The 12,026-nt window shown below is 39.6% G+C and overlaps 1 protein-coding gene across 1 annotated transcript in view; it reads left to right on the plus strand.

The window, feature by feature from the left end:
* SEC63 (SEC63 homolog, protein translocation regulator) overlaps positions 1-12,026 on the plus strand; it is a 63,376-nt gene that overhangs the window by 11,452 nt on the left and 39,898 nt on the right. Inside the window, exons 2-3 of the mRNA XM_074581002.1 lie at positions 8,196-8,295; positions 9,138-9,252. Of these exons, the coding sequence (XP_074437103.1) occupies positions 8,196-8,295; positions 9,138-9,252 (215 nt within the window). The remainder of the gene's footprint in view (positions 1-8,195; positions 8,296-9,137; positions 9,253-12,026) is intronic.

Consider the following 12,026-nt stretch of genomic DNA (forward strand, 5'->3'; position numbering starts at 1 on the left):
TTTCTTTTGAAACCAAGCAGCATTCTCCCTTAGGTGAATTGTCTGCATCTGGTAGGCAGAATGTTTCATACGCGCTTCCTCATATCTCTTTTTCTGGCAGAGTCCACTGTAGCTGTATTTTAGACTTGCTGCCTTTGCTTTTCTTAATAGCCTGAAGGCAGAAAGGATGTAGGAGGCTAGGACGTACTTCTGTTCTTTCCTACTGTTTGAGGTAGAATGATGGAAAACCAGTGGCTTCCATTTATTTTGGATATTAAGTTTTCTGTTAGTTTTTGATTGTCCTAGAAATTGACTGTATGAGCTTTTTAAACTTTTATATGTTTTAGATATGAGTATTGATGCCAATAGTCTTATTTTGTGGTATTTTCTTTCCTAAAACTGACCTGTGTTTGCAGCTGAAACAAAATTCCAGTGATTAAAACTTTTCTATGTAATTCCAGGTGTACCTCTTTCCATACCCTCTCTTCCAGAGTTGCCCATCTGTTATTACAACAATAAATGTGTAATCTTGTCTCTTTTTTCAGGAGGATCTAAAATATGAAAAAGAATCTCTCTTAGGTTTTATTTTCGAGCACTTGTTGGAGCCTCTAGAATCTGAAACAAAAACACTAGGTCTAGGTAGGGATCATTTGTCAGGCATTCCTAAGGATAAAATGGGTACTCCTATTTCTTCAGAAACAGGTATGTAAGACTTCTCAAGCACTTCCAATAGTAGAATAGTGAAGACCACTTCTGCTTCACTGTCAGAAATAATTTCTGAAGTAACAGTGAGATTAGGTTGTCCTACACGGGTTACTAAAAATGAAACAAAACTTGTGCAGTGCTGTTCTTTTGCTTCATGGTGTTCAGCCCGAAATGACTTGTATCCCAGATCTTTCTTTCGATGTCTTAGCGTAGCCCACTTACCTGGTGCCCTTGTCATTGCCCACAGAAGTGGTTCATTCTTTCTGGGGTGCTATTTTTAACATGTTTCGTGAAGTCATGTCAGCATGTGTGTCACAGATTCTTCTGACAACAGAAATGCTCAGGTTCCTGAGCTGCCTGGCAGCGCCCATGTTGGCAGCATCCTTTGTGTTCCTCATGTGCTGATAGAATCATGTCTGCTTTGCTAGTCATTAGTAGTACTGCCGAGGTGGTGGTGATCGGAGTGTGGTAATGCAATTGCTGCATTTTATAAAGACCTTGGTTTTTGAAGACAACATTTGTATGAGAAGCCAAAGACTTTGTGTTCTTATGAGGAGGGGCAGGGGAGGAGTGCAGAAAGGCAGTGTGTGTGCCAGTAAGGAAGGTATGGGTATGGGTGAACATCAAAACCAAACTTAAGTCAGGCATGGCTGAGTTGTAGGCCACAGGTTAGATGTGATCTATGGAAACAGCAAATCCAACCTGTGATCAGCTTCCTTCTCTGTTTGTGTGCCCCGTTTTCCTCACCCATTGTGTGGGTAAATTAATAGATCTGGAGACAGACGTGAGAAGAATTTTTTGCCTTGTGAGGGTGATCAAATGCTAGAACAGGTTGCTCAGAGACTGTGGGGTCGTTGAAGATATCCAAAGGCCTATGGCTACAGCAACCTGCTGCTTTGACCTGCCCCTGAGCAGCAGGGTTGTATCAGATGATCTCCAGAGGTCTCTTCCAACCTGAAATGTTCAGCTGTTCTGTGATAACCAAGAACTGTGTGATCTGAATTACCCACACAGAAAAAGCAGATTACCTGTGGTTTATTCATCCTAAAATTGCTCTCTCTAAAGACCTGGATATTCAAGAGGCGTATGTAAGTTCTGACAAAGAGAAGTCAATATTTTACTTAAGCATTCTGTACTGAAAACTGTGTTGCTGCCTGGAAACAAAGGAAGAAAACCTTTAGTCACCAAATAAAAGAAATAAAGATCAAAGATGGTCTTTTTCCTTGTTCCCCCCCCCCTCCCCTTCTGTTTTAATAATTGTTTTGAACTTGTCATTCAGATGTTGCCTCCCTCTTTGGATTCAACATAAAGTTGACTATATCTCAGACTTACAGATCTATCAGCCATCTTTAGTCATTCTCTAGTTAAGGCATGTAGACAAATGGACAGCTACTTTTAAGGAAGCAAAAGTCTAAAATACTTGTTAATTACTTTATTTTCATCCAAAAGTAATAAGCAGCTTCTCACAAATGAACTGCTGTGCTAGGGTCTTGATTTTTACTTTCATTTGTCTAAAAGCTTTAGACAATGTTGGATTAAAATACCTACTAGTATCACTGGGGGACCTGATTAGCTCTTTTTGAATTGAAAGAGATGGCGCTTGGGTTTCCTTTTGTACCAGTAATTGTTTTATTTCTTGAGAACTTGAAGAAAGTATTAAGATATAATTTTTGTCTGGATATTCCCATAAATTTGTTAAGATATTGTGATAGGCACTTGTGAGAACCCTCTGAAAGTGAGAGAGTTGTATTGATGAAAAATTGCTTGTGATTCTTAGGAACTTTGGATGCATGCAGAAAAATTTGGGGGGAAATGGAGAAAGCATGGGGTGCTTATTTACAGAAATGAACTGGCAAGTGCACATCCTCGTCTGCAAGGTGTGCTTTAACAGTACCTTGATGCATGGATTATTGTTAGCGAGGTTAATTCAAAAGCCCATGGATGCATTATGCCTTTGCTTTAAAATACCTATTTTAAAAACTATAGGAGAGATTTGGTATTGTCAAAGGTTTTACCCATTAAATGAGAAGTTGTTTTTACTAGAGGAAAAGCATTTCCCCCTCCCCTCTCCCAACTTGTCTCCCTGTAATCCCATGTCAAAGGATGGTGTCTGAAGTGCTCTTCTGCGTTAATGGAGAGCCATGATCTGGAGTGAGAAGAAACAGAGAACCCTTATCAGCTTTTTGGACTCTGAACACTTTCCCTGACAGAGCAAGGATTCCAGAGATAAAATCCAAAGAAGGTACAATTCCTATTTCACAGCAAAGGTTTGCTCCAAGCAGCATGTAATGTATTTACTACTGCATGCTTGGGGTCTGCAGGATATTGCAGGGTGTGGTGGGCTGACCCAGGCTGCTCTATCACTGCCCCCCTCAGCTGGACAGGGGGAGAGAAAATAGGAGGAAAGGTTGTGGGTTGAGATAAGGACAGGGAGATCACTCAGCAATTACTGTCACGGGCAAAAACCAGACTCGACTTGGGGAAAATTAATTTAACTGATTGCTGATCAAATCAGAGTAGGGTAATGAGAAATAAAACCAAATCTTAAAACACCTTCTCCCCACCCCTCCCTTCTTCCTGGGCTCAACTTCACTCCTGATTTCTCTACCTCCTATCCTCTTGCAGTGCAGGGGGATGGGGAATGGGGGTTGTGGTCAGTTCATCACACGTTATCTCTGCTGCTCCTTGCTCCTCAAGGGGAGGACTCCTCACACTTTTCCCCTGCTCCAGGGTAGCAGGTAGCTCCCCATGGGAGACAGTTCTCCATGAACTTCTCCAACATGCGTACTTCCCATGGGCTGCAGTTCTTCACGAACTGCTCCAGCGTGGGCCCTTTCCTTGGGGTGCAGCCCTTCAGGAACAGCCTGCTCCAGCAGGGGTCCCCCATAGTGGGGGCGTCCCACGGGGTCGCAGCTTCCTTCGGGCACATTCACCTGTTCTGGCATGGGGTCCTCCACAGGCTGCAGGTGGATATCTGCTCCACCGTGGACCTCCATGGTGTTTGCATGGTTCTTCACATATTCTCACTCCTCTCTCTGGCTGCAATTGGTGTCGCGTGAGGATTTTTTTTTTTTTTTTACCCTTCTTAAATACGTTATCCCAGAGGTGTTGCCACTGTCACTGACGGGCTGAGCCTTGGCCAGCAGCAGGTCCGTCTTGGAGACAGCTGGCATTGGCTCTATTGGACCTGTGGGAAGCTTCTAGCAGCTTCTCACAGAAGCCACCTCTGTAGCGTGCCCCCCCCCCCGCCCCAAACCTTGCTGTGCAAACCCAATTCACAGGGACAGTGTGCCAGTTCTGTGACATGACAGATCCACTTGTGTGAAAGCAAGCCTCTTGAGAGAGGAAGGCAAATCAAAAAAGGACCTGATTTATCCACAGCTTGCTCATTAGGAATACATTGATGCTTTTGTTAAACCCAGTAATGATCTGGTATTCCAGCTTGTTAGGCTTTTTTTTTTTTGCCTTTTTTTTTTCCCCGCAACCAATTTCTTCCTAACAAGGTAAGTATTGTATTTGGTGCAATCACGTACCTTGTCTGTAAATAAACAGGAAGCCTGTTTTACCTGGATACAGCAGAAATACAGCTTTCTTACTCAGGGTGGTGGTTTGCCAATGGCTTTCCGCCTAAGCTGTCTGTACTCCTCCTTTCTTCCAGGTAGCTGCCTGTTCTTGAATGACAGAAGTTAATACATGTTAATGATGACATGTGGCAGAGGAAGTGCCTCAGGATAGCTCTGAATAATTTGAATAGTCTGGACTTTAGCCTCAGCTTGGGAAGGATTTGATTCTCTCTTGATGTTCTGGACAGATAACTATAAAAAATCATTCGTCTCTTTAGTGCCCTGTTTCCTTTTGAGGTTGTTAATCGAATGAGACCATTGCCATGCCAAGACTGGAAAGAAATTAATGAGGTGCTTTTGCTTTGATATGGCTTAACCAACTGTATTTAGATTTGATCCAGAGTCAAGGCGATAGCTGCATAGCACCACGTCTTATTTCAGTATTTGTCTGAAGAGGTGTCCCCTGTGTACCACAGCTGTTCCAGGACATCATTGCAAGGGACTCCTTAACTGGCATAGGTGTGTGGTACTTATCCAAAGGGCTTAATTTTTGCTCACACCACTTGCCTTGTTTTTGTGGTTTTTTCTTTTTTTTTTTTTTCTTGGTGCTATTGTCAGACTGTTCACAAAATGTGACTCCTGCAGCTGTTATTGGAAGGCTGTTACAAAACCTCAATTCTCTGGTTATTATAAAACACCTTTAGTTTCTAGCCTCGTTTTCCCCTGTGGTCAGTTTTTATTTGACATTATGACAATTCTTTAGTTTACCTCGCACAACTATTTTTCTCTTCTCCATGGTGCCTTCCCCTAAGGGCTGTTTGGAGGCTTTTTGGCATGGTAAGGTGAAGGGTATTGGCTGTTCTCACAGGGAGGTTGCAGAGAGGGGGAAAGGAGAGGCTCATCTGGTACTTAGGGGCTGGACAGGGGGCAGGTTTGAGAACTGGGGCACAGTGTCACAGGGTGGCACAGATTTTTAAAGACGAGGCACAGCAGCTTGATAAGAACATCCTGGCAAAAACACTAAAAGGAGTCATATCCTGTTAGGCTTAGTTTTACAGGATTAAGTAAACAAAATTCTCTGTCATGTTCTGTTTCTCCAAGAGCACCAGTAATCCATTCTCACATTAGTTTTAGGTATTTTTGCAAGCTGTGTAGTCAGTTAAGAGTGTTACCAAACCGCACTGACCCTTGGTTGTACTGCAGAAGTGGCTGTGGGTCTGCGATGCAGGTTAGATCAGGTAGCTGGTCTGGATCTGTGTGGTTGAACTGAACAGTTGGTTTCATCATGCTTCAGCACCACACAACTGAATTTATCGACAATATTTGAAATGAGTGATTTATACTTAACGTAAGCACGTGTGTCTTCTATGAGGCTTGTGATCATAGAATCGTGGAATACCAGGTTGGAAGGGACCTCAAGGATCATCTGGTCCGACCATTCTTGGCAAAAGCACGGTCTAGACACGGTGGCCCAGCACCCTGCCCAGCTGAGATGCCTGATTTGTTCACGTATCATTGGTGACTTTTTCATAAAAGCATCATGCTATGGCTCATGGTTGTCCGGTGACTGTTTAAAACTCCCACAACGTTTTCCTCCCTGTTTCAGTAGCAGAGCTCTTTAGTCCTTGTAACTTAATTGTCTGTCTAGTCTTTAATGCCATCAGCTTTTTTTTGAAATGCCAGTTCTGTGTGCTGGTCATATCTCTTAGTTTTGCATTTAAAAATGTTTAATTTTAAGTAACAGTTACTTCCGTTACAGTTGTGGTGGTTTCAGATCTGAACCAATAGTGATCTCCCCAAATTTTTGTTTTAAAAGAAAAAAAAAAATTGCAAGGAGAAGATGCCAAATTAATCTGCATTCTACCCGTAGTAAGTCAGTGTTGCGTTTTAACCCTGTTTTCATTGTCTCCTGAATTTTTCCTTCACATTGATTTCTAAAGCCTTAGACAAGTGAAATTAAGCAGGCAGTTGCTTAACCAAATATTAGTTATATGTTTAGTACCTGTTCCGAGTATGTGAACAATCTTCGCAGATCAGGAGAACTGCAAAATCCTTGTGTGGTTTATCTGATGCACAAAATTGTGAGACAGGCTTGGAAACTTATTTTGAAGCCCTGCAATAGTTGGATCAGTTGCAAAGGATTGAATTGGTCTCCCTTATCTCCATCTCTCCCTCTTTGGGGTGATAGGACTGCTACTCTAATCTTCTCAAGGAAATCCCATCAAGCTGTTTAATGTCATATCGAATTTGGGGGAAGATATACTTTATAGAATTAAGTCATTCAGAACAAGCTGATAGACTTTTTCCTGTTTCTAGTACTTTGTCTCTGCAAGCTTTAATATTTGTCTGCTTTACTAATTTGTGAGTGGCCAGGTGTCATCGGTATTCCCACTCTCTATTTCTGCCAAATCAGCCAGAGTTTGAAATACCATCCTGTGCTCACATCTGATCCGAGGTTAAATCTGAACTCGTGGTTGATCTGGCACACAATATTGGCATTTATGGTCATGTTTGTCTGGCCTCAGATAGTTTGGTGGCTGCAAATTGGAAGTTCTGGATGTTTCATCTGAATTGCATGCTTCCTTAGAAATTCAAGTAGATCGCTGAGCACTGTATCCCACCTCCAGATATCTTCAAAATAACTAAGCAGAAGTTGTCACTGTCTTCCATAATCACCTTTTAGAAATTTGCCAGAGAAAAATGTTTCGGTGTGTCATAACTGCTATTTTAGTGAAGATGAGGGCATCACCTTGTTCAAAGTGCAAAGGTGAGATTTAAGACTTTTTAGGCTGTGATTGACATGTACTTTGGATCACAGTTGTTAATCTGTGTTTAGATACTTCAGAAGCTTCTTTTAAATGGGGAAATTTAGTCACTTTGTTCACCAGCAATATCTAAATGTATTGAGACAGGGTGATTTTTTTTTTTTTTCCCCTCAATTCTTTCTCCTTCAGTCTGAAAAGGGCCAAGTGATCTTATTCTTTTGCAGGTAAGGTATTTATAGTGACCTCTTCACTTCAGAAGTGTTGCAGGTCAGATTGCATAGCCTATGAATAGACAAGTTACTTAAAACATAAACAGCATTGAAGTCACTTTATAACACATAATTTCAGTGTTTACAGAAATTCTGTACAAGCTATTTGCTTTCCACTGTACTTTTCTTAGGATAAGAGACTTCTTTGACCAAGACTAAGTTGGTCTTGAGTAACTCTGAAATACAACTGAAACTCCTGTGGCAGATAGAGCTTCCATGCCTTGTCATGGTGATGGTGGCAGTATAAATAAAATTTCCTTCCAGGCCCATCCTGTCCAGAAAATAGGAAATCTTGTTGTCTATTTTGTTGTTAATGTGTGTACTCTTGCCAAGGGCCCCTATTACTGAGCTACATAGCTTACAAATAACTATTATCTTACTCTTCCTTCCTTTTCCCTTTCGACAGGAAAAACCTAAATGAAGGCATCTTCTAAAAAGCAGATGTTGCATCATATTTTGACTTGAGGAAGTAGCTGTTGCTACTCTTTAGTTGTATACAAACACCGTTTTGCATGTGGGTTAGGGGTTTTTTTGTTTGCTTCTTTTTCCTGCACACAGTAGCTGACATACTGAGATGGGGGACTTGTTGGAGTTGAGTATAAAACGGCAGAAGTAAAATTTACAGGTGCACGTTAGCTAGGCAAAGGCCGGGTTCACAAGTGATGGTTGCTCTGTGACATGTGGAAAATAGAATAGATTCCTTTTAGACAGCGGAGAATGGTCTGACCATCAATGTTTATGGATGTGCAGTGTCACTTAAATAGATAAAAGGCGTTCTTTCCTCCTCTATTGTTGGACCTTCTGTTAGTCCTCCAACTGACCTTGTGCTACCTACTCCAAGATGACGTGAGCATGTTTGTCGTTCTGCTTTCTGGCAGATTGGTTAATCACAACCTTTCTCTTTATTTTTATAGAGCAAATTCGATTAAAGAATATAAGAAACGTATATGGAAGATGCTTGTGGTATCGTTTGCGTCTGTTAAAACCGCAACAAAACATAATTCCTACAGTAAAGTAAGTATGTTTCGTTTGCATGACTTTCCATTAAAGTGATTCCTACGTTTTTATTTTTATAAAAATATATTTCTTCATAATCAAAGCAGCTGGAATTAATTATATAATAATGGCTTCTGTGTCACAGAAGAGACACTTGCAGTTTGCTATATTTGAATAATTAATAGTTAATCATTATCTAGTAAGGCTTGAAATCAAGATGGATGCTGTCTGTCCTTTATAAAATATCTGCTAAATGAAACCAGGGAACCTCAGCACTAATAAATAAATAAACAATGCATTTACTTGTTCCAAAAAATAACCCTACCTCACTGAAATTAGTGGTGCTAGCGATGTCTTTTGATTTAAATATTTAATATGTAAACATATGTGTTCAAGTATGTAACATAACAATTTGTATGTTCAGTTCTTTGGTTGTTTCTCCCACCCTCAAAATATTTTGCTGTCTGTTATGCATCTGCTTCAGCTTTTTTTTTTTTTAACATTGACTTTGTCTAGTATCAGGTTAAAGTCATTCTCTAAAAATAGGGAATACTATTGTATACCTGCTGAGGACAGACAGTTAAAGTACGGAAAGAGTCTTTGTTGATAGTGGCTTGCCTTTATTTAAATAAAAAAAAAAAAGGAGAAAAATTAATTAGAAGTCAGAGCAGCTGTCTCATCTGTGTCAAAGGTGGTGTTGTAACTGGAATACTCATACCTGCTTTAAAGTGACTTTAATGTTTCTCACTGTTTTAATATTGCTTCTTAAAGACTGATGTCAAATGGCTTCGTGTGTTGTTTCTAGAATTATTTTAGAGCTAGTGGATTTGTATATTGAAAAAATTCTTTCTTCCAAACAGGAAAATAGTCCTCCTTGCTGGCTGGGCATTATTTTTGTTTCTTGCATACAAAGTTTCCAAAACCGACCGAGAGTATCAAGAATACAATCCTTATGAGGTTTTACATTTGGATCCTGTAAGTAATAGTATCTTTCACTAGTCTGTACTACTAAACTGTGACTCTTATGTCTAGATGTCAAATTTAAGACTTGTTTTTTTTTTTAAACAAAATAAGTTAACTTTAGTGGTTTTGTTCTTTTTAGGCCTGTGAAAGTTGCTGCTGCATATTGTCAAGTCAGTCGTTAGATATTCTTTGCCTATATCTGTACTAATTTATAACTTTTGTATCTAACTCCTTCAAAATTCTAATGACTTTCTTAATACAGTGAGGTGGGGTTTATTTTAGCTATTATGAATGTTACTTGGATGTTGTTTTCCTCGCTTGGTACAGTAAAACAAAAAAGTCATTCTGCTTTGTATGGCCTGTGAAAATCCTCTCAATAGCCATTTTTAGGGATGCTGCTGAATAAACTGCAAAAGCAAGAATGTGGATTCATTTGATTTACAGTTGTTGTACAGCAATATTTCTCTTGTAAATGAGACATTTTACTGAAGGGTGTTGGTGATGTACGTTTTGATGTAGTAAAGGTTACCTTGAATCTCAGTTGCATCTGTGAATGTAAACAACGAATTCTAAATAGCAATACCAGCCAACTAGTTTACTAAACTAGAAAAAAAAAAAGATGTTTATCTAGAAAACAGATGCAGTGCTTTATTTGTATTGAAGGTCTGATGCAAATGGATATAAAAGGTTATGTATCCCGAGGAGACAAATAGAACTTCTGTACATCTCTTAAGCTCTTACTTAGTCTTGTCAAACTCTTTTCTTCATCTTAACCACAACACCTTGAGCAAATTCTCTGCTTATGGTAATTATTTCCTGATACAAAGCTCCTCTTTTGAATAACAGTAGTCATCTTTTCAGTTCTGAAGTCTGAGGTATGCTTTACTCTCCAGTCTAAGGAAATACACTGTGGATACAGCTCAGCACAAGACTTCGTAAGAACTTTGAATGTACCTGTTTTGCGTAACCTTGATATATATTGTTGGTGTGGGAGAGCTGAATATGTATATGAACATTAACAAATACATCTCTTGCTGTTAGTGATGTGGCTTGTCAACATAAGGATAGGCATCAGCGGTACTGCTTTTCTATGCTAAGAAAGCCATTATAGCAAATACGTGACTCCAGCCTGTTTCTAGCTAGACGGGTAGAACAAGACCTGCCTGTCATGTGCGGAGGCAAGTTATTTAAATTCAACCTCTGCGCAGTCCTCTGTGAATGACTGATATGCTGATTTGCGTTCTCTCACTGACGCACAGGAACAAGATAAATTTTTACTACTGAATGGTATCTGTTGGAACCGTGCAGTTTAAATGTTCATATATCTGGGTTAACTTTGGTTAAACAAATGAGGCTAGAGATTAGGTCATCAGAGGATTTTCTTTTGTCATCTTTGGCAAATTTCTGCAAGTAACAGCCCTGAGGGGAAAAAAGTATGTATGTAGTGAATTGTAACTTAATGTTTATCAATGAAAACTTGTACACATGCTCAAGATACATGCAGCTTATCCAGGCAAGAAAACCGAGACTGGAATGCTCCAAGAACTGATAAGAGGGATGGAGCATATTGTCATAAGGAGAAGCTGAATTAAAGCCAGAGATGTTACAAGGAAGCTGAAGAGATGGGTGTGAAGATAGATCAGTTGAAGTAGGGCTCAAAATAAGAGTCCAAGATTCCAGAGCGTGTTTGTTTTATTTATTTCTGTGCTATCAGATGGCATCTTGAATTGTTGAATTCCCTTGAAAAACAACTACTTCGGACTACATTGAAGTTAACAGCTTTCTTCTGTTACCATTCAAGTGGAACCTTTAGAGTCATTGCCAAGTCTGCTGATGTTGAAGTGATGCAGGTGTTGATCCAGATGTTGAAGCATTGTTAGATAATGGAACTGTTGTTACTGTAAAAAAAAAAAAAAAAAAAACCAAACCCCAAACTTAAAGTTGCAGATGCGAGCACTTGAAAGTTTTGATACTCAAAAATTCATTCGCTTCTTTGCATTCACACTGTGGCCAAGATATTTTTTTTTATCTTATGTTAGCATATCAGCTTATAACAAGAGGCTTTTTTCTCCAGAGGAGAACCACAACATGGATGAAGTTCAGATAACGTGCATGCACCTTAGTTTATATATAATATCAGCACTTTATTTTGAACATAGAATAGCTCTTCGTGGAGCACATCACTTAAATTTGCTAATTCATAAGGCACTTGGATATTATTACTGATTTATTGAATAAGTATCCATACTGCCATTTTACAGGTGGGATCCGAGACATAAAGGTGAAGCTCAACACTGATTATAATTTTGGATTCTTTATGTAAGACAATCGGGGCCTTAATTTTTTTTTTGTAAGTGGTTAATTTAGGGAGCTTTGTGTTTAAGCAGAGTGCTGACTGGCACCAACTGACCTAGGCTACTAAGTATTTCTGTAAGTTAGCTCTAACCTCTGTCGCCCAGCTTTTGAAAATTAGGAGTAAGCAATTAACGATAGATAGAAAGTTTGTCATCAGCTTATTAGGGGTCACATGCACCCTCTGTGTCAGAGAGAAAAAAATTAGTATTTTTTTTTTTTATGGACAGCATTCATGTGAGCCATGAAAACCCATCTCTTCTTCAGCAACCTGACTTCTCTCCCCAACCCTTCCACTTCCCACTTTGCAGCTCCTGCTACTCATCTGACATTCTTCATCTAGTCTTGAAATGGCTGTTCTTACTTGAAGTCTAATTTATTATGGAGTAAATTCATCCTATGCATTAAATGAGGCAGGCATGCTGTTGAAAAGT

This window comes from Larus michahellis, chromosome 3 (genome assembly GCF_964199755.1).
Source record: "Larus michahellis chromosome 3, bLarMic1.1, whole genome shotgun sequence".
In the NCBI taxonomy this organism is placed as follows: domain Eukaryota; kingdom Metazoa; phylum Chordata; class Aves; order Charadriiformes; family Laridae; genus Larus; species Larus michahellis.